General features: G+C 41.4%; 1 protein-coding gene across 1 annotated transcript in view; it reads left to right on the top strand.

The window, feature by feature from the left end:
* astn1 (astrotactin 1) overlaps positions 1–24,190 on the top strand; it is a gene marked incomplete at both ends in the record, with an annotated part of 727,677 nt that overhangs the window by 217,059 nt on the left and 486,428 nt on the right. Inside the window, 2 exons of the mRNA XM_080440454.1 lie at positions 8,781–8,865; positions 16,526–16,600. Of these exons, the coding sequence (XP_080296580.1) occupies positions 8,781–8,865; positions 16,526–16,600 (160 nt within the window). The remainder of the gene's footprint in view (positions 1–8,780; positions 8,866–16,525; positions 16,601–24,190) is intronic.

Consider the following 24,190-nt stretch of genomic DNA (forward strand, 5'->3'; position numbering starts at 1 on the left):
TCTCAAAATATGTTGTTTCAGGGACCCCCCAGAAGCAAAGATTTTAGTTAAACATGTTCACTTTAAAATATATATTCTTAAGATTCGTACACATTTTCGCGATAAAAAAAGCAGATATACAAGCTCATAGCGCGGCACTCGGTGCCGCGCTATGAGCTTGTATATCTGCTTTTTTTGAATAGCCAAATACATCTTAAAATGACACAGAGATGCGTTCCCGGTCTTGGTTGATTAAAGCCGGACACAATTTGTCCTGTCATTCAAAAGTAAAGTTTTTTTTGGGTGTACAAGTTGTCTTTTAACAAGCTAGCAATTATATTGAGCCCTATTATATCGGGGCCCCTATTGGGGGCCCCAAAGCCTCATTTAAGGCAGTGGCCATGAATTTTGTTGGAGGAAAAAAAATTGCTCTTTTTTCGTTGAGCGGTTTTGTTTGAGACACTTTTCTGACAAAGCATAATTAGGCTTTAGGAATGCTGCCAGGGACGGCATTGGTCGGTTGGTGGGAGGATAGTGAATGCTGCCAGCATAATGGCAGAGGGCTCTCTGCGTAGGCTGAGCCAAAAGTTTTAACTCAGTAAGACCGGGAACGCATCTGTGTCATTTAAGATTTCTTTGGCCATTCAAAAATAGCGGATCCAAGCTCGTAGCGCGGCACTACGAGCTTGTAGATTTTGAATAGCCAAATAAATCTAAAATGACACACAGATGCTTTCCCTGTCCGGTCTTAATGGGTTAAAGCAACTCTGTTCAGATGATGGAATGAAAAAAATACAGAGCAATTATTGTTCATGTGAATAATCACATTAGCCAGAAATAACACTTACACTCTGTGGTTTAAAGTAACTAAGTACATTTACTCAAGTACTATACTTAAGTACAATTGTGAGGTATCACTTTTACTTTACTGCAGTATTTCCAATTCTCAGTACGTTTACTTCTACTCCATTACATCTCAGAGACACATATTGTACTTTTTACTCCACTACAATTATTTGAAAGCTTTAGTTTCTAGTTACTTTGTACATTTTTGATTATTATTACAAAACATACAGTAACCGCTTCAGCCCTATGTACACTTCGGTCATTTGAAAATAGCCGATCTACAAGCTCACAATGTGGTCGCATCGCAACGCATTGTGAGTTTGTAGATCGGCTATTTTCACACACATGCACAGAGACACACACGCACACGCACACGCACACGCACACACTCAAAAGCAAAACTAGGCGAGCATGACCGACCGTATGGATAAATGTTAATAGTGTAATTCAGATCATATCCCCAGAAAAGTATCATCTTTCGACTCATCCTCCATGCATCTCTGCATAAAGTGCATTCACACATTATAGAAAGGCGGTGCAATGTCTTTCTCTTCTGCCTCTGACAGTGGGAGAAGAAATTGGAACACGCTACTGGGCAAAGGCATATCAAATTTCAAAGCTAAAAATGCATTGATATTCACATTTGCGGTTCTGTACTTATATAATCATTACATCCACATTTGTAACTTCAACATTTGGCTCTGAAGACTCTCTCTGTGGGAAAGTGCTTTGGCTGACAGTGTAGTTGAACTCTGTGAGACTGTGAACGGGGTATTGTAAGAGGCCGTATCCACAGAGAACGTCCTTTTGAGCTGGCAGCGCCATGTCTGACATGCATTTCTTTGGTAAAGACGCACATGGTGCCCTCTTCTTTCCCAGCAGTGGTGTAAAGTAAGTACATTTACTTAAGTACTGTCCTTAACTCTTAAACTGCCAGGGTTTTTCAAAAAATAGTACTCAAAAACTGCCAGCAGTTTACATGGTAAAACATAGGAAAAATAGATATTTATTTCTCAGTTTATTTTTTAACATTGAAGTGAATGGAGCAGAATTTTTTTGGAAAATGTTATCTTCTGGTTCTTTGTGAAGAACGGAAAAAACTAAAAAATAAAGAATAATTTTAGATTTTTTATAATTTTGTTTTTGATTTAAAAAAAAAAAACGTTTTTGGCAGGCAGAGAGTTAAGTACAATGTTGAGGTATTTGTACTTTACTTGAGTATTTCTAATTTCCAATACTTTTACTTCTACTCTATTACATCTCGGATCCAAATAAGCCGCCCATATATATTGACAATTTCGTCAACAAGTAAAACTAGACTAAAATGTTAGTGAGGGACTAGTGGAGAAGAGATCCAGTAGAACTAAGACAAGTTATTTTATGTTTGGTTGCACTTGGGTGTAGCGCTCTGAAAATAGCAAATCTACAAGCTCACAACACGTCGCGTTGTGATCTTGTAGATCTGCTATTTTCAGCAATGCAACCAAATGTAAAATCAGCCATTACAACGCCATCAAGACAACGTCGCCTAAATCAACTGTAAATTTAGTCGACTATATTTAGTTCACTAATGCTAGACTAAAACTAAAAAAAATTCAGATGACTAAAATATGACTTAAGACTAAATTAAAAATGTATTCAAAAGACTATGACTAAAACTAAATCAGAATGTTCTCTCAAAATCAACACTGATGATCCAAAGCGCTCCTCGGCTCAAAAAGCTGTTCTCTCTCCATCGGCCCCTCATAATATTTTTCTGTTCATCAATGTCTACATGCTTGACCGGCGGTGATGTAACTGGCTGCTGATTACAGGGCAGTGAGTCAGCGCTCTGCGTGAAGCAAAGATGACAGCTCAGTGTTAGACCTTATTGATACCCGCTGACGTCCAGCAAGTGTCTCCTGACACTTTTATTTCTGAAAACACTATTGGCAAAGTGTTCTGCTTCCTGAAACATTACAACCTGGTGTGTGGGAGGAGATTATACATTCACTAGCTGAAACATCCCCACTAGCCAATTCTTCCGCACACACTGTAGGATAACCCATTCAATCCGGCTATTCCAAAATAGCAGATTTACAAGCTCATAGCGCGGGCACGAGCTTGTAGATCTGCTATTTTTGGGGGGGAAATCGTGTTTTTAAAGCAAACATTTGTGACTCACATTTTTGCTTCTGAGGGGTCCCTGGAATAAAATATTTTTTTAGATGGGGGTCCATGGCCAAATGCATAAGTTTGGGTGGTCCTTGACATGAAAAGAGTTGCAGAATCAGTATAACATAGCAACATACGTTTTTTCCAAAAAAGAATTAGGATTTAGAAGACATTTAGTAATCCCCAGAAGGAAAGATTTGAGTTAAAAAATGGCTTAAAAAAAAAAACGTATAGTCAAAGATTTGCACACATTTGCACAATTTTTCAAAAATAGCAGATACAAGCTCATAGCGCGGCACTCGGTGCCGCGCTATGAGCTTGCAGATCTGCTATTTTTCAATAGCCAAAGAAATCTAAAAATGACACAGATTCTTCCCCGGTCTAAATGGGTTAACAATTGCAGGCGTGTTTTGAAAAAATGCTATAATTACAAAAGTATAAAAGTTAAGATACGTTTTTGAGCGTGGACATGTTCTCAATACACTCACAGACTCTTGAAAACCTCGGAGCCTCTATTCTCCATGTACTCATGAATTAACTGTGTTTGTACAAGAGGCAGGCAATCAGGCTCTGAGTGGCTTTGCTGTGGGCTATGAGGAAGAGGAGAAAAACATTGTTGCTGCTCCATTTAAATTTCTCCTTACAAAAGTCAGATAATACGGATTCTTCCAAAAAATTACAATCAAGTTCATTTTCTTCTGTAATATAATTCAAAAAGTGAAACTTTCATATATTCTAGATAATTTTGCACACAGTGAAATATGCTAAATCTTTTTTGTTTTAATATTGATTTGTATGGATATATACAGCTCATGAATCTATACCTCAGAATATTATATATATATATATATATATATATATATATATATATATATATATATATATATATATATATATATATATATATATATATAATGGAAACATTTCAGATGACAAAAAAATATGACTAAAACTAAATGGAATTTGATTCAAAAAGACTAAAAAAAAAACTAAATAAATACTTGCTATCAAAATTAACATGTCTGGAAGGAAGCACAAGCTCAGTTCGGGGCTCTCCCCAGGCTGGCAGAGGGAGAGTTTTACAGCTTAGGCAATTGGCACTGGGTGAAAAAAAATCGGTTACAAAAATTGTGGGGATAAAACAATAATAAAATCGAATAAAAAGTAGCATTGCACCACAGGTGTATGATGTCTCAGGTGTCTCTCGCCTACAGCATACCCTTTTCCTCTGTAGAACGGCGGCTTATAGCATGTCACCCCCCCCTCTGGACCCCCAAGGTGAGACCCCATCAATCCTGCTGAACCATGTCGAGGCCCTCGTACGTACATACGTCCCTCTGGAGAGCTGACAGCAGAACAAAGAAGGGAACGCTCCTCCACTGTTCTATCCTAGATAATAAGCTCCAGTTATCAGCAGCGCTAGAAAAAGTACTCACATGTTTTACTTAAGTAATAGTATCAATACTGTAATGTAGAAATACTCTGTTACAAGTAAAAGTCCGGAATTCAAAATTTACCTGAGTAAAAATACAAACGTATTGGTATCAAAATGTACCAAAAGCAGAAAGTAATAATTACGTTTTCAAATACGTCAAAATAAAATGTATGAAAATCATTTGAAAATAGCAGATATACAAGCTCACAATGTGTCACATCGCGACGCAGTGTGAGCTTGCAGATCGGCTATTTTCAAATGACCGAAATTAGTATAGGGCTGAAGTGGGTAATGCATGTTTTGTTATAATAATCAAAATCTACAAAGTAACTAGTAACTAAAGTTTCCAAATAATTGCAGTGGAGTAAAAGTATAATATTTAGATGTGGTGGGGTAAAAGTAAAAGTACCTCAAAATTGTACTTAAGTGCAATACTTGAGTAAATGTACTCAGTCACTCTACACCACTGCTAATAAGCTCCAGTTATCAGCAGCGCAGCAGCCCAGTCTAAATCCGGCCCTGCATTCAATAAGCACGGTGGCTGTGATCTGGAGGTTCACAATCATCCCAACGCTAATATGTTCTAATTCCCATTGGTAACCCTGTAGACAAATTAGGTTATCTTTGATGTCATGACTTTTGAGACAGTGCAGAGATGGATATGGGGGCTGACCCCCCCGTCCCCCCCCCCCGTCCCCCATCAGGGAAAGGAGATTGGGACAATTGGACTACAGCAGCAACATGAATGACACGATCGTCTAAAACGCAACAAGATGTGATCACTATGACTGAGAACTAAATAAAAACTAATCTATGATGACTAAAGCTAAGACTAGATATAATGACAATTTCGCCAACAAATACAAACTAGACTAAAATGTTAGTGAGGGATCTAGTGGAGAAGAGATCCAGTAGAACTAAAAGACAAGTCATTTTATGTTTGGTTGCGCTCGGGTGTTGCGCTCTGAAAATAGCCGATCTACAAGCTCACAACGCGTCGCAGCGCGAGTGCGCGACGCGTTGTGAGCTTGTAGATCGGCTATTTTCAGCATGCAACCAAGTGTAAAATCAGCCATTACGACGCCATCAAGGCACCGCCAACATACATTTTAGTCGACTAAATCAACTGTATATTTAGTCGACTAAAACTAGACAAAAACTAAAACATTTCAGATGACTAAAATATGACTAAAACCAAATGGAATTTTATTCAAAAGACCATGACTAAAACTAAATCAAAATGTGCTGTCAAAATCAACACTAACTGAGAGTCGGCCGTATCGTCAAAATATGCCTATCTGTGTTTCCTGCTTGGTCTATATGAAGGTCATTTGGTGCCATTAAGGTGCTTTTGGGAAATCTGGGCTCAAAGGAGGAAGGAACGTGTCTTCACACTCTGCCAATCTCTCTCTTTATTAAATGGAGGTTAATTAGTATCCTAATCACTGTTTGTGTGCGTTTTGGAAGATTGGCCTGTCTTCACTTCAATGTATTTACTTCACTAATTTTTAGGAATGTCTAGCACATGGGTCTTCAACGTTTTCAGGCCCAAGGACCCCCTAGCTGAGAGAGAGATGAAGCAGGGACCCCCTACTCTATATTGTATGAAATTGTGTTTCAGATTAAAGTTTTTTTTGTTTACTTAGTCTGCTCTTTTTTCCCTCTACACCATAGCCTCTTTGCCAAAAATAGCCGATCTACAAGCTCTCAACGCCTCGCGCTGCGAGGCGTTGAGAACTTGTAGATCTGCTATTTTCGGCTAATGTTCCCCTCAGAAAAGGAATTCTAGGGTTCAAGTGGTTAATGTGAAAAAAATAAAAATAAATTAAAAACGAAATCCCATCACACAAAGATTTGGCGGACCCCCTATAGTAGCTCTGAGGACCCCCTAGGGGTCCCGTACCCCCTTTTGAAGACCCCTGGTCTAGTAGGCCTGTAACGACTCACTTAATCTCTCAAGAACAGCTTCTGCACTGCGTTGGAATCTGTCGGGGAGGTTCGTCATAACGAGTGCGCATTCAGATCAGGAAGTAGGCCGCGCTTTACCCAATCACATGTAGTGGGCGGGATTCACATGTCCGTCGATCTTTCCCCCTCGAAACAAACCGAAAGTAATTTAACAATAGCGTCCGCGGAGCAGACAAAACCACGGAAATATATTCACATTTTAACTTACTCTTTCATCATAGAAACAAGTGGGCTTATAACCAAAACCATCCATGTTCTCTGGGAGAAGTGGTGTTAGTGTTCCGTGTAGAAATATTGTTAGTGGGAATGAAAACATAGTCGCACCAACCGGAAGTGATGCGCTGAAGGCGCATCACAAACACCGGTTTCCTTGTGCTCTGGTGTTACGTTATCGTCCGCCCAGAGCCAACAGACATAGAACAAACAGCAGAGGGCGCTGTTTTTCATTTTCAGTTGGCGATGGGTTCCCAGATTGCGACTCACTCAACCCACGATACGATTCCAATCAAGATACTAGGTTCAAGGATACGATCTTTCACGATTTTAAAACATTTCTTTCCATACAACTGACCGAAAAAATACATATTGGGTAATTTCTCTTACACAAATCCAGTATTTTCTTCTCTTTTATTATTTTGTTTAACAATACTGTGTTTTCTCTTATCCTCTTTTCAATACAGTAGCAAAATGACTGAACAATTTTTGTTCATCAATTCTTTTACAAAGACCCTGTGATTTCTTCTTCTTCGTTTTACGTGCCCTCTGCTTTTTGCATCGCGATGCATTTTTTATTAAATCAATAAAAATTATCACCAGATTGAATCGATTTTAATCGACTTAGGATAAATCATTACATGCATTAATATCTAGCAGTCAGTCATAGTATTGGCAAAGATGTTGGTGTTGACGTGTGGTTTTTTTGTGGGGGGTTGTTGTTGTCCTTTTTTTACTTAGCTTGCTGAATTGCTTAGCGAGGCCTCATTCTGTCTCTCTACATGTTTGTTGTAAATCCAGGGGTAATTTACCTTGGCAGGTGAACCAATGGATTTCTCCCCACAGGCAGGTGGGTGTCGACTCAAGCAACTTTGAGGCTTATGCTAATGAGGTTTAGAAGTGTTCAGGAAATTAAACGGGAAGAAAAAAGGCAAACCAACAACTCCCTCTCTGTTTCCTCCACTGTCTGTCTGTCTGTCTGTCTGTCTGTCTGTTTGGGGGGGGGGGGGGGGAATCAGTGCATCTCTGAAAAGTCTGTTTTTATTTCAACAATGAACCACAGGAACATTCAAAAAAGAAATTAAGCCGTTGTGCTTTTATGGGCGATCCAGTTTAGAGGACCTTGTATTGTTAACTGTACTTCCATATACTTTTTCCTCTTCTTTGGCGGATCCGTTATGGAGTTATGGAATTTCTTTACTGTACCACTCGTGCTAGGATATCGTAATGTCATAATAAAGGTAAGAATAACGTTGGGCAAAATCTCCCCTTTAAAGGCCAAGTTGCATTTGATTTAATAAATGAACACTTTTTTTTTTCACTTGGTAGCAGCGCTGCTCAATGAAAGGGATAATAATATTCTGTCTCCACCGCGTGTACGTGGAGGATTTACACAAAACTGGCATCCAGTCTCTGTACTTCACAACGAAAAGGCCGGCAGATCAGCCTCAGATTAATTAGTTGCCACTGGCCTGGGTTATATTTAGAAGTACAGCGCTGCACAAAAAAAAGAAGACAACAGGAACATACAGTGGGTTTAATGCAAGAGGAGCTTCTGAGAAACCTTGGCATAAATACGTGGTGTCAGGTATTTGATGTACCGACAAACCTCGTTATAAATACGTGGCGTCTGTGTATTTGAAGTACTGAGGAAGCGTGTTATAAATAAAAACATGGTGTCAGGTATCTGAGGTACTTTGCGGTGCGTTGGATCTACCTAAAGGGAACAGTGAACAACAACAAAACTTCTGACTGAGCTTGTTCACCGGAGAAAGAAGTGGAAAACGATCGGCGGCTTAAGTGTGCCGCCATTCAACACGTTTGTTGGGTTATAGGCGGGGGTTGAACGTAACATGGCGGTGGAAGTAGGTGGAAAACCTATGGTCTATGAATACATGCGCAAATGCATCGCGTAACAAGCAGACTTGGCTTGTTAAGTGATAACCTGGCGACCAGCGTTGCCAGGTTAACAAGCAACCAGGCAGAGAAACAAGCAACCAGGCAGACTTGACAACACTGCGAAACTCCGCAGACAGTGACAAGGGGTGGGAGAGCCTGGCAACCCCTAGCGGTAGTGTGGGGGAGCAAAGGCTCCCTTGTGATACCTGGGCCAGCCACTAGTGTATAATAATCGTCATCATAATACTGGATAGAGGAATAAACTGTAAACTTTTCTCATGTGCAGGTGACTGCCTCTGCCTGGAGGGCTACATGAAGGACCCCGTCCACAAGCACCTCTGCATCCGCAACGAATGGGGGCCCAACCAGGGGTAAGTTGTGTTGGTGCTTCTCAAACATCTTCATGTCGTGGACGTGAGATTATGAATCCCACCAACGTTATAGGATATAGACCCGCCTTACCTGTGTCTGATTGGCAGGCATAGTTTTACTGAGGTTAGGGTTAGGGTTAAGGTTGGGTTTAGGCATAGTCTTACTGAGGTTAGGGTTAGGGTTAGGGTTAAGGTTGGGTTTAGGCATAGTCTTACTGAGGTTAGGGTTAAGGTTAGGGTTAAGGTTGGGTTTAGGCATAGTCTTACTGAGGTTAGGGTTAGGGTTAGGGTTAAGGTTGGGTTTAGGCATAGTCTTACTGAGGTTAGGGTTAAGGTTAGGGTTAAGGTTGGGTTTAGGCATAGTCTTACTGAGGTTAGGGTTAGGGTTAGGGTTAAGGTTGGGTTTAGGCATAGTCTTACTGAGGTTAGGGTTAGGGTTAAGGTTGGGTTTAGGCATAGTCTTACTGAGGTTAGGGTTAGGGTTAAGGTTGGGTTTAGGCATAGTCTTACTGAGGTTAGGGTTAGGGTTATGGTTGGGTTTAGGCATAGTCTTACTGAGGTTAGGGTTAAGGTTGGGTTTAGGCATAGTCTTACTGAGGTTAGGGTTAGGGTTATGGTTGGGTTTAGGCATAGTCTTACTGAGGTTAGGGTTAAGGTTGGGTTTAGGCATAGTCTTACTGAGGTTAGGGTTAGGGTTAAGGTTGGGTTTAGGCATAGTCTTACTGAGGTTAGGGTTAAGGTTGGGTTTAGGCATAGTCTTACTGAGGTTAGGGTTAAGGTTGGGTTTAGGCATAGTCTTACTGAGGTTAGGGTTAAGGTTGGGTTTAGGCATAGTCTTACTGAGGTTAGGGTTAAGGTTAAGGCTAGGTTTAGGCATAGTTACAAAAATGAGAACTTTCAATCACAGCGACTACTGACCAATCACAGCGGGTCTTGCCTAGAACTGCGGTGGGATCCATAATAACGCGTCAGGGACCCCCCAAAAAAAAAACAATGGAACAGGAGCACACACACAGTAGTGAGGAGGTGCTGACCACGGGAGATACTCTATACAACTGTTTAAAAGAGAGGAAGTCGCACAGTTCATTGCTCTGTGAGATCGCAGGTTTGCTAGTTTTGAACAGCCATAACATAACATGGGGCTTATGTCACTTTTGGGGGATTAAAATGTAATTTTGTCCAATCTGTATGGTAGAGTATGTTAATACAATATAACTTTTACACAATTGGGGTGGATGTATTTGGTCTCCCTGCTCTTCTATTGAGACATTTAGATCGTGTTTTAGGTCATGTCTCACCTAGACACAGGATCTATCACCGATCTTGAGATTCAATATATCCCCTGAGCGAGCAGGCCGGCTCTATAGAGCACCGAAGTCTGACGTAATTTACACATCCTAGGTTTGTCTACCTGGTTCGCGGTTTTCCACCCCCGTTCTGAATCCCCAAATAAGAACTGTGTTCCAAGAATAAACAAATGACATGGGGTGGGACGATATGGGTACCTCACGATACGATATATATCACGATATTAGGCCCACGATAACAATATATATCACGATATTCGACGATGTTCGATATATTGCGATATCACGATATTCGATATATATTGCAAGAAATTTCACCAACGATATATCACGATATCTGAAAATATCGATATATTGCGATATCAAGATATATTGCATGAAAATTCACCAACGATATATCACGATAGTCCTTGTATTCAATTAATAAACACATAAAATAGCACCAAACAGTTCAAAATCATCATTACATGTGTCGATATTTTTCGGCAGGATATCGATTATTTATTGCGGGAGAAAGTATCGCGATATATCGATATATCAATATATCGTCCCACCCCTACAAATGACCCCGGCGGTTTGACTCTTATGGATATGAAGCATCAACTGACGGTGAGAAAACGCTAATGTTACTTCCGCCGAATTAGTTACATTTTCTCCAGAAACAGACTGTATCAAATATAAGTGACTGACTATCATAAACCATACAGAGCCTCCTTCCTGACGATATCGCCGAGACAGTTTGTTTATTTTTGGACCACAATTCTTAAATGAGACGATTCTAAGATGACCCAATGTTATTCTCCATAGAGAAATGACTTTACGAACCAGGGGATGAACGAGTGACATCAGGACTTCTGTACTCTATTAGCTCAATGGTAAATACAGCACATTGCACTGGAAACCAGGTTCAAATCCGGGGTAGAAGATGAAAGTTACGTAGTGCAGCTTTAACGGTTTACGCTTTTCCTCATTTTACTGGGTGTATAACATAAGGTATAAAATGTCTAAACATCTTTTGAAAATTGCAGATCTACAAGCTCACAATGCGTCACATTGTGACGCATTGTGAGCTTGTAGATCTGCTATTTTCAAATAGCCTAAGTATATATAGGGCTGAAGTGGTTAATATATGTTTTCCAATAATAATTTAAAATCTACAAAGTAACTTGTAACTCAAGTCTTCAAATAATTGTAGTGGAGTAAAAGTGCAATATTTGCCTCTGAGATGTAGTGGAGTAGAAGTAAAAGTACTGAAAATTGGAAATACTCCAGTAAAGTAAAAAATACCTCAAAATGGTACTTATAAGTACAGTACTTGAGTACATGTACTTATTACTTTACACAACTGCCAGCAACCGGAGAGAATGCAATGTTATTATTATTATGAAACCATTCATGTTTATGGAGGAATTAGTCAAGAGAGAAACTGTTAGATATTGCAAAACCCCAATTAAAACTTTCTTCATAAAGTAAATAAAATAAATATCAAGTGTCTCGCGTTGCATAAACCTCCACAGACAGATGAGCAATTAGTTCCTCTCCTCTGCTGTGGAGAATTGCTTATCACATAATATATTGTGCTGATAGATATATTACCAGTATCCCAATAGCAGTGGTGTAAAATAACTAAGTACATTTACTCAAGTACTGTACTTAAGTACACTTTTGAGGAATTTCTACTTTACTGGAGTATTTCCCATTTTCAATACTTTTACTCCACTACATCTCAGATGCAAATATTGTACTTTTACTCCACTACAAATATTGAAAACTTTAGTTACTAATTACTTTGCAGATTTAGATTATTATCACAAAACATACATTAACCACTTCAGCCCTATATACATTTCAGCCATTTGAAAATAGCCGATCTACAAGCTCACAATGCGTCGCGATGCATGAGCTTGTAGATCTGCTATTTTTCAAAAGATTGGTATACATTATGACTTTTTGAAATATGACATTCTGCACACTGAGTACTTTTACTCTTGGTACTTTAAGTATATTTTGATGCCAATACTTTTGTACTTTTACTCTAGATCGATACTTTTGATCGATGGACTTTTACTTTTACTTATTTCTACACTGCAGTATTGATACTTTTACTTAAAGTAAAAGATGCGAGTACTTTTTCCACCACTGCGGGTGGAGGGGATTCGTCTCTTTCTCTTTTCCTGGCACAGTTTTTGTGGTCTGGCCATTTCTTTTTGGGGGGCAAGGTCAGTGCTTATCATATATTACAGTAATGAGTCAGAGTGATGACGTGATCCGCCTTGGCAGTGAGAAACGCTGTTTCAGACAGCCGTCCCAGAAATGCCTATAAATGTTTAATTGGGTTCATATGGTCGCTGAGGAAGTCCTTGACATTTTGCCGAATAACGCCCGTTACCTTTCTGTTCGGAACACATGGTGCTTGTTGTGGTCTGTGGATGAGTACGCTGTCACTCACACATACACTGACTGATGTGTCATGTGGTGGATAAGTACTCAAATGTTTTACTTAAAGGTAGGGTAAGTGATATTTTTTGGTTAAAACAAATTTTGTTAAAAGGTTAAAGCACTATATTGTGATAGTAACCATTGCTATAGAGTGTTTGTTCAGTAACAGGGGCCTCCCCGTCTATCCAGCTCTTTAATAAACAGAAAATACATGTTTTGGTAGGTGACAATATTTCAGCCAATCAGAAGAGAGTACCCATGTATCTGCTTAATTTGTATAGTGTTCCAGTTCCCATTTTGTCTGCTCATTTATTAGTGTCATCACTTCCAATTTCACTTGTTTAATCTGTATCCTGATTGAGTTCTCTGTCCTGATTGGATAAAATTGGAAATTAAACTGAAACTGAAACGAAAATGCTTTTTCTGTTTAATAAAGAGCTGGAGAGACATGGGGACTCCTGTTGATCACACACTCTATATCAATGAGTACTATCAGAATATAGAGCTATTTAACACTTACCCTACCTTTAAGTATCAAATACTGCGAGCAATACTAAGTGAAAGTCTGGAATTCATATGTACTTGACATCACAAGTTTTCAAATAAAATAATAAAATGTGTTAAAATCTTTTGAAGCTCACAAAGCGTCGAACATTTTATGTTAAAAACATATCTTTTTTTATATTTATTAAAACATATTTTGAATTATTATTTTTGTATTATTAAAATATTTGCGCCTATAATGACATGCCTAAAAGGGACAACAGGGTGAAAGTGATTATGAACAGACCCTCTCTTTCAGACCCTCGCTCTCCGACATCTCTTTCCTTTTTCTTTTTCTCATTCTGTGTCATATTTCTTTCTCTTTCCTCCCGATAGTACCATGATCCCCTCTGGTGCTTTCCCTGTCTTCCCTGTCATCCCGTGACGGAGTGGGCTTCCGGCGGGGGGGGGGGGGGACCTAAATGTTTAATGACCAGTGCTTCTGGTGTCGAGGGTCCGCTCTCCTCCTCCTCGTTGGAGTCTTGTGTTTTCTCCTGGCCTACAGCAGTGGTGTGAAGTAACTAAGTACATGTAAAATGTTGAGGTATTTTTACTTTACTGGAGTATTTCCAATTATCTGTACTTTTACTTCTACTCCATTACATTTCGGTTCCAAATATTATACTTTTACTCCACTGCAATTATTTGACAACTTTAGGTACTTTACAGATTTTGAATATTATTACAAGACATACATTAACCACTTCAGCCCTATATATTTTCACAATGCGTCGCGATGCGACACATTGTGAGCTTGTAGATTTACTATTTTCAAAATATGTTTATACATTTGAAAACTTGAAATGGGACATTCTCTACAATGAGTACTTTTACTTTTGGTACTTTAAGTACATTTTGATACCAATACTTTTGTACTTTTACTCAAGTAAATTTTGATTTCCGGACTTTTTACTTGTAACAGAGTATGTCTACATTGCAGTATTGATACTTTTACTTAAGTAGATGTGGCCCTTACAGTAGAACATCAGCTCCGTCAGAGAGACATGGGGCCCCTGTCACTTTCTCTCCTCCTTACTCTCTCACTCTGCTGCCTGTTTAGTCCCAGAGCTGCCGCTCCCCATTAATCTCCATCATTCTCTCTCACTCGCTTCTCCATCACTGTGCCCCCCCACCCCCCCCCTCTCTCTCCTTTCACTCCTTTTCCTCTATCTCCCCCCCTCCTCAGCAGCGTTGCCATGTCTGCTTATTATAAGCGACTTTGGATGTTTTTCTGTTAGGATGCTTGTAAATATTGGTAGTTACGGGTTGTGTTTTTTAATGGGCTTATTTCTAAAGTGTAGTTGCTTATTTGGGACTTGCGTCCTAATGTTGTTTAACCCATTAAGACCTGGAACTGTGTCATCTTTAGATTTGAGCTAAAAAGCATTATTTTACACTTTGGGCTATTAAAAAATAGCAGATATACAAACTCATAGCGCGGCACCGAGTACCGCGCTATGAGCTTGTAAATCTGCTATTTTTGAAAAATCAGGAAAATGTGTGCACATTTTTGAATATATTTATTTTTAAAGCGAACATTTTTAACTCAAATCTTTGCTTCTGAGGGGGTCTCTGAAACAACATATTTTGATGGGGGTCTGCGGCCAAATACATAATAGTGTTGGGGGTCCTTGACATGAAAAAGTTTGAGCACCACTGATATGACACATTGTGAGCTTGTTGATCGGCTATTTTCAAATTGTGTGTGTGTGTGTGTGTGTGTGTGTGTGTGTGTGTGTGTGTGTGTGTGTGTGTGTGTGTGTGTGTGTGTGTGTGTGTGTGTGTGTGTGTGTGTGTGTGTGTGTGTGTGTGTGTGTGTGTGTGTGTGTGTGTGTGTGTGTGTGTGTGTGGTGTCACCTCTTTTGGGCTTGTTTTCATAGACCTAGTTGCTTGTTTCTCTCGTAAAATCTGGCAACACCGCTCCTCAGCTCTCTCTGTCATTGTCTCTCTCTCTCTCTCTCTCTCTCTCTCTCTCTCTCTCTCTCTCTCTCTCTCTCTCTCTCTCTCTCTCTCTCTCTCTCTCTCTCTCTCTCTCTCTCTCCCCCCCCTGTCACAGTGTCTCTCGCTCCCTCCCATGCCACTGATGGTAAATAGACATGAGGAGCCCAAAGTCACATTCCCTGTCAGCAGCTGGGCCGACACATTTTTCAATCAGCGTGTTTTACACCGTTCATATGTCATAATGCTCATGTTGATTTGTGAGCCTGTCATACATAGGAGCTATAAGAAATAATGTGGTTGAAAAAGACGCTTAATAAACACTTTTTGGGGGAAATAGCTGTGCCGTATTTTTATGTATTTTTTCCCCCTTTGATTTTAACAACTTAAAGGAGTAGTTCACTCAAAATATGACTTATTTTCTGTTATGAAGCCTTGAATTCATGGAGATATATATATATATTTTGTCCATTCCTAAGCCAATAAGTTGATGACCGGCGGAGTCTCCGGTAGGAGACTTGCGCAGTACTATGAAGTAACTAAGTACATTTACTCAAGTAGGCTACTGTACAATGTTGAGGCATGTTTACTTTACTGGAGTATTTTCAATTATATTACTTCTACTCCACTACACCTCAGAGGCAAATATTGTAATTTTACTCCACTACAATTATTTGAAAACTTTAGTTACTTTGCAGATATAAATTATTATATTATAAAACATACATTAACCACTTCAGCCATATTTTATACCTAGGATATTTGAAAATAGCAGATCTACAAGCTCACAACACGTTGTGAGCTTGTACATCTGCTATTTTCAAACATTTTAGTACTTTTACTTTTGATACTTTAAGTACATTTCGATACCAACACTTTTGTACTTTAAGTCAAGTGGCATTTTGAACACAGGCCTTTTACTTGTAACAGAGTACTTTTACATTGAGGTATTGATACTTTTACACATACAAAAAAAAGTTTTTCTTTTTTTTTTTCTACCACTGGACTTCCTACTGGAGACATTATACTGTAGCATCTTTCCGCCGGTCTTCAAATTATTGACTATATGACAAAAACTAAAACAAATCTCCATGAATTCAGGGCTTCATGGGGTGTGCAATCGATAGACAATAAGACATGTTTTGGGTGAACTACTCCTTTAAGCCCTTGTGTATGCTTTACATGCTATTTGAAAATAGCAGATCTACAACCTCTCACGGCGTGACGCGACGCGACGCGACTCCTCTTGAGGTTGTAGATCTGTTATTTTAGAAAAACGGTGAAAACGAATTTCAGTTGTAATTGTTCTGAATGTTCTCTCTCTCTCTCTCTCTCTCTCTCTCTCTCTCTCTCTCTCTCTCTCTCTCTCTCTCTCTCTCTCTCTCTCTCTCTCTCTCTCTCTCTCTCTCTCTCTCTCTCTCTCTCCATGTCAGACCCTGGCCTTACACCATCTTCCAGCGTGGTTTTGATCTGGTGATGGGAGAGCAGCCCTCTGATCGTATTTTTAGGTAAGAGAACTTCACACAAACATTTACTATGTTTGATTTCCCATCATTTCCCATGGAAATCCATCCATCGATGGCTTCACACGGTCAGGCTGGGCCCAGATGATGTGTGTTTAACCCTTTAAGACCTGAGGCCCATTCTACAAATGTCTTCTAAATCCTTTTATTTTTTAAATATTTTGGGGCTTTTTTAATCTCTTTATTTACAGAGGGATATGGAAAGTAGACCGACAGGAAATGGGGAGAGAGATGGGGGGTGACACGTAGCAAAGGTCGTGGTACAGTTTTCTGATAAATATTATTTCCCATTCCGTACAGTTTTCTGATAAATATTATTTCCCATTCCGTACAGTTTTCTGATAAATATTATTTCCATACAGTTTTCTGATAAACTTATGTTGCTATATCCGTGGTGGGGCGCGGCTGCGACACAGAGGTAATAGTTATGTACGCAACAGGAAACAGACGTAATAGTTCCAACAGGAAACATACGTAATAGTTCCAACAGGAAACGGAGGTAATAGTTATATATGTTACAGGGTGAATGGAGAACCAGGTAGATTGAAGAAGGCGCGTTCGTTTTTACCACCCACCCAGCAATTCTGTAGAAGCAACACTAGAGGGAGCCACAAGCCAGGCTTGTGCACAAACATGTATATGGCTGCGACCACACACACACAGTCACACACACACACACACACACACACACACACACAAGCGCACACACACGCGCACGCGCACGCGCTCATGCTTTTTTTGGTTTATTGAAAGCAGGACTGTTAAGATACTTTTATTGTGTTCTGGCTTTTGTTTTACTTTCTCCCTGACACACACACACACACACACACACACACACACACACACACACACACACACACACACACACACACACACACAGTGATCCATGAAAAGAACTATTCTGTCCCTATCGGTTTACAACTCAAACGGCGCTGAGTCGACTAGTAGAGCATCGGCCGGTCAGCGCGGGCACTCGCGCCTGGAGGCGCGAGGGCGCGCTTCCTCGGCCTCAAGCTCCACTAAGTCGGCGCGCCTCCGTCGTGGACAAGCGTGTGCGTGTGCACGCGTGTTCAGCGTTCCCCTAGCGTAGCTTCCTGGTTGCTATGTGGGGGGGAACAACAAAAGACAGGTCCGCGTCGGCACATCAAAGCCCCGCCTCTCCGCGTTCTCCTTCTCCTCCTCCTCGGAGGAGAAGGAGGACGGTTTATTTCGCGAGGAGGAGCTCCTCCTCGCGAAATAAACCGTCCTAGAAGGAGGACGGTTTATTTCGCGAGGAGGAGCTCCTCCTCGCGAGCCTCACGTAATAAACCCCCGCCTCGCAGCGTCCTCCTTCTCCTCCTCCTCCTCGCGAGCCTCGCTAAAAGCCCCGCCTCGCCCCGAAGCCCTGTGCCTAAAAACGAGCGCTCTGTCTTCAATCTACCTGGTTCTCCATTCACCCTGTGACATATACACAACAGGAAACGGGTAATAGTTCTAACAGGAAACAGATGTAATAGTTCCAACAGGAAACAGATGTAATAGTTCTAACAGGAAACAGATGTAATAGTTCCAACAGGAAACAGACATAATAGTTATGTACACAACACAATAATAATAATAATAATAATAGCTTGAATTTATATAGCGCCTTTCATAAACCCAAGGACGCTTTACATCAGAACAATGAACAACTAACAGACAAATGAACAAACAAACAACAAACAACTATATGCCATAAGCCTGAGACAATAGGTGTCTTTTCAAGACAAGCCCCCAGAGTTGCTGAGAAACATTGAAGCCGCTACCCCAGTGGCCAAAGCTGGAACTGCAGGCGGGGATAAATACATGCACGAGCAAAACATACTGAGAGATATTTATATAAATATAAATATAAATATGTAAACACATTTTACATAAATACATATGCATTTACATATAAATATGCATCTCTAGTGTATTTAATAAATATCTCACGTTCATTCCTTGACACACGGGCTGCCGTAGGACGCAAAAAGGACACTAGTGCGCATGCTCATAACTCTATGGTGTCCCCAAAAACGTCTCAATAATTCTACTTCCGGCAGGCTTCCGGGTGCTTCAAAACGCCACTGAGCACATGCATTGAAATGATAGCTGGGGGCGGTGCAATCCACCCTCTAGTTACATTATACCTCTATGACACAACAGGAAACAGGTAATAGTTCCAACAGGAAACAGAGGTAATAGTTCCGTACACAACAGGAAACAGAGGTATTAGTTCCAACAGGAAACAGAGGTTCCGTACACAACAGGAAACAGAGGTAATAGTTCCAACAGGAAACAGAGGTAATAGTTACAACAGGAAACAGAGGTAATAGTTCCGTACACAACAGGAAACAGAGGTAATAGTTCCAACAGGAAACAGAGGTAATAGTTACAACAGGAAACAGAGGTAATAGTTCCGTACACAACAGGAAACAGAGGTAATAGTTCCAACAGGAAACAGAGGTTCCGTACACAACAGGAAACAGAGGTAATAGTTCCAACAGGAAACAGAGGTAATAGTTCTACTAATAGAGATTATGTTCAAACCTCACACGGGTACACATTATCTCTGGGGTCATTTGATCAACATGTATACGTTTTTCTTGTATATGTATATATGTATCCCGTTCTAAGTGGCTATGACTGCCTTCCAAATTTTGCGGGCCCTGTTTAGGCAACCCGGCCTGGCGGAGACTGTTCTAGTTCTATCTCTGATACCCCAACCAGAATGAATATTTACCGAGACCACCGTGTAAACAAAGAGCTCCCTGGATACCCAACCTGGAGAACCCTCTGACACAGTGATTCTCAACCTTTTCAGGCGGTGACCCCCCAAAATAATCATATTTGAACCGGGGACCCCCCACCCTGACAAGCACTTGGACTCGTAGGAGTTGAGGCATTACATTTAGTTTGACTCGGACCGAGTCACTCGGTTCTACAGATAATAATTTTGCCCTACAAAGTCAAAGTGCAGTAACTACGGGGGGAAAACATTACTGATAAACGGGTTTAAAACTGTTCCAACTGCCAAATGAGATATTGGCTTATAAGTGATATTACACTAATTACGTGTTCTTCTATCCCCCAAAATCACAAAGGCTGAATTGACCTTTGGGGTACACAAATACGTTGGTGTGTCCATAGACAGAATTACTGCACTTTGACTTTGTAAGGCAATAATAATTGGCGATCGAGGCGTTGTCATCGGAAGGTAGTTTGAGCTTTAAAGACACTGGGAGGCATCTGGGAACGTACTGCCTAGAGCGTGCCAACAGGGCAGCGGTGAGCTTGATAGCGTGAGGCTTTATTTCCTGATTGGCTTTGTGTATTGGCCAAGCATTGCGTGACATCTGTGCCACTGAAGCGATAAAAACAATACACACACACATTAGGACTCCAGTGTTGTTCAGAGTGAGTTTTTTACAGTTCCAAAAATATTTGCAGTGTGAAAAATGTTCCGCTGGACGGTATGTGTGAATGAAGGACAATCCAGATCCATTCATGCTGATGCTACTGCTGCAGTGAAACACGAGGTGTATGCCTTTGAATTGTACTGGAATAACGACTGGACTGAGATTGAGGCCTACGTTTTCAACACAGTGTCTTTACGCTGGAGGGTGTTGACCACAATGACAATTGAAAGACGACAACTACTTTACTCTGGGTTTCATCGTAAGGGCCATACAGCTGTGCTGATAGAACATATTGTCTACATCTGGGGAGGGTATCCTTACAACAACATGCTTTATGCATTTGATGTGGACACCCACAGCTGGTTCGAACCCAGGGTGTCTGGGACTGTTCCAGAGGGGAGGGCCGACCACTCAGCCTGTGTCTTGGGGAAGGTCATGTATATTCATGGAGGAAAGCCAACTAGGTGGGGTGAATGCACTAATGGCACCTACAGGTTGGACACCACCACAATGGTCTGGTCTTTAATTTACACCAGAGGAACTCCCCCACCTGCTTCACACGGGCACTCTGCCACCATCATCGGGACAAAGATGTTTGTATTCGGGGGTAATCCCCACCTGTGGGGGAATCAGTACTGCAACTACATCAGAGTGTTTGACACTGAGACCAACTGCTGGATGAGCACACCTTCTGCACAGTTTTGTCCAGAAAGGCATTCAGCCTTTGCGTACAATGGAGAGCTGTACATAATTGGTGGTCAAACCTGGCAAGCTACATTAAGTGACCTGTGGAAATTCAACCCAGAGACCTTTTCTTGGACGAAGGTTGAGCCAAAGGGGAACGGACTGGGTACGGTCGTTTGGAAGTGTTGTTGCGTGGTGGGAGATCGCATCATCCTCTTTGGGGATAGACCCCAGTTTGGGGGACACCACCCACCCCTGCAAATACTAGACTTGAGTCCTAGTCTGAAGACGTTATCTAAGCTAGCAATTATTCAGTACGATCTGGAGCAGTCTGAACTCCCACACAATATCAGGTGGGAACTGAGAGCCATGACTACCAACAGCAACACAGAACACACACAACACAGACTTGTATAATTACTGACAAAAGGTTCGGTTTTTTTGTACCGTGTTGTGGTTTTGATAGCTTTATAATTATGGACGAAAGATTTAATGCTTTTGTACCTTTTGGGAGTTATTGTCTCAACCAGGCCCGAAGGCATGGTGGAGAGTATGTTTTACCCTCCGTCCGTATGTGTGTGTGTGTGTGTGTGTGTGTGTGTGTGTGTCTGTCCGTCTGTGAACACCTAACATTGGTCAAGCTTCACGTGACATCACAATATGTAATATAAATAGGTAAGACAGACTTAATCAGGAACAGTACTTTATTTTACCACCTCGCCTGGCGGAGACTTGTGCTCCGAGGAGCACATTTTCTAGTTACTACTTTTTTTTTTTGATTTTTTGATTGAAGGTTACGAAGGTAACCGTGGTTACCGTTTGTAACCTTCGTTAAGTTTCCCCTCATTGGATCACTCCAATGTGGGTATAGAAGTACCTGATTCACCCGGTGGTTGAGGTAGGAACAGTCAGGCCAACAAAGAAGGCTGAAAGCATAGAACCTACCCCGAACTGGCCGCCTTGTCTGTGAGGTCAGGAGGAGCTGCGCAGAACTGCCGACACCACTGCATTAGGTGTCGCCCATAGACAGTATAAATAGTGGATAGCGTTACGCCCATAGTCTCTACAGACCGTACATGAAGCCTATTTTTTTTGCAATTTCAATTCCGCCATCTTTCTGTATCGCATCATATCCTATGCAACCGGAAATTAATGCTATTGGTTGGGTAGCTTGTCAATCAAGAGAGGGGACGGGGAATGAATGCTATTGGTTGTGTAGCTTGTCAATCAAATCATCCCGCCCTTCCTAGAGCATACCCTACTTTATCCATTTTAAAATAAATGGGACCATAATTTACCAAAACACATATCATGGTGATTGAAAGAAGACGTTAAACTAGCGACTGGAAGCATAATAGTATTTATGACAATGTTTATTAAGGTAATAAAATCAAGTCTATAGTTTGGCGAAAAACCCATCCACTTGCATTGAGAGTTATTTCTTCTGACACCAGCAGGGGTAAAACAGCAAAACTACAGGCCATTCATTTGAACTCTCACTTCCTATATAGACTGAATTTCAAAGGCGGATGCTGGGCCCTTGGTGTCGCCACGTTGATATTATAACATCTGGTGGCAGATGAGACCCAACTGGATGTGGCACACACCTCAGAGAGTGGGACCCCCCACAGGAAGGCTTTAGATGTGGCCATTCCCCTGGTGGAATGAGCCACCATACCAACTGGCTCAGGCCTACCAGCCAGACCATATGCCAGCTGGATTGTGTCCACAATCCAATGGGACGAGCGGCTTTGAATTCTATCAGTGCACTGAATGGTACATTATCATGTTTTGTCAGACCATTGCATGGGCGAAGTAGGCGACATACTGACCCGCGATTTGTCTGACCATTCATTGGGTAGTAATCAGGAGATACTGACCTACCCGGGGGCGGCAGTGGCTCAGGGGTAGAGTTGCCGGTAGAGCGGCCATATGGGAACCGTGAGGTTCCCAGTTCGATCCCGGGCTCCCCCAGAGTTAGTGTCGAAGTGTCCTTGAGCAAGACACTGAACCCCAAATTGCTCCCGATGAGCAGGTTGGTGCCTTGCATGGTTTCCTCCGGCATCGGTGTATGAATGTGTGGGTGAATGTAATGCACAATTTATCCAGGGACTGTTGACGTACCCCTCAGACAGGACCTTCGGCAAGAAGGAATGATTTGGTGGAAGAGCCACACTCCTCCGGTCAGGCCCCGTCTGGAAGCACTCAGGGCTTACTGAAAGAGCATGCAACCACAAATTGTCAAGGACCCCCAAAATTATATGTATTTGGCCGTATGAAAATATGTTGTTCCAGGGACGCCCCACCCCCCCCCCCCCCCCTCAGAGATATGTCACACATTTTCACAAAAAAAAAAAAGAAAAAAAAAGAGCAGATCTACAGGCTCATAGTGCGGTACAAAGTGACACACTATGAGTTTATATATCTGCTATTTTTGAATAGCGAAAGTATAAAATAATGGTTATACAAAGTGGTTAAATGGCCCTGCCATGCTGAACCGGCAGGCGAATATAAGTCAAATAACTCAATCATTTGAGTAAAAAGTCTCTCTGTCTGACTTTGTCCGTCTCTCTCTCTCTCTTTCTCTTTCTTACTTGAATATTGGAGATAGTGGTGAATGTGTGCAGCGCCGCGTGGCTTTAGCCTAGCAGACTGTCAGTTTTAAGGGGTGCCATGTTGTTATGGGAGTGAGAGATTATATTTTCGCACTTGGAGAAGAGCCGGTTAATTTTGTGTCCCTCCACAGGTCAGACACTCCCTGGATACCCAACCTGGAGAACCCTCTAACACAGTGGTTCTCAACTTTTTCAGGCGGTGACCCCCCAAAATAATCATATTTGAACTGGGGACCCCCCACCCTGACAAGCACTTGAACTTGTAGGAGTTGAGGCATTACATTTAGTTTGACTTGGTTCTACAGATACATATTGCTGATCGAGGCGTTGTCATCGGAAGGTAGTTGGAGCTTTGAAGACACTGGGAGGCATCTGGGAACGTACTGCCTAGAGCGTGCCAACAGGGCAGCGGTGAGCTTGATAGCGTGAGGCTTTATCTCCTGATGGGCTTTGTGGATTGGCCAAGCATTGCGTGACATCTGTGCCACTGAAGCATTTAAAGCGATACACGCGCACATTATGACTCCAGTGTTGTTCAGAGTGAGTTTTTACAGTTCCAAAAAGATTTGCAGAGTGAGAAATGTTCCACTGGACGGCTTATGTGAGTGAAGTGACTGAAGGTCGATTCAGATCCATTCATGCTGATGCTACTGCTGCATTGAATCACAAGGTGTACGCCTTTGGACGGCACTGTTGGAGCCCCGACTTGTTTGAAATTCAGGCCTACGTTTTCAACACAGAGTCTTTACGCTGGAAGGTGTTGACCACAATGACATCTAGAACTGAACATTTTTCATGTAGGTTTATGAGCTCCTGGAGTGATGGCCACACAGCTGTGCTGATAGAACATATTGTCT

This window comes from Gymnoscopelus braueri, assembly GCF_963280865.1.
Source record: "Gymnoscopelus braueri genome assembly, chromosome: 10".
Classification (NCBI taxonomy): domain Eukaryota; kingdom Metazoa; phylum Chordata; class Actinopteri; order Myctophiformes; family Myctophidae; genus Gymnoscopelus; species Gymnoscopelus braueri.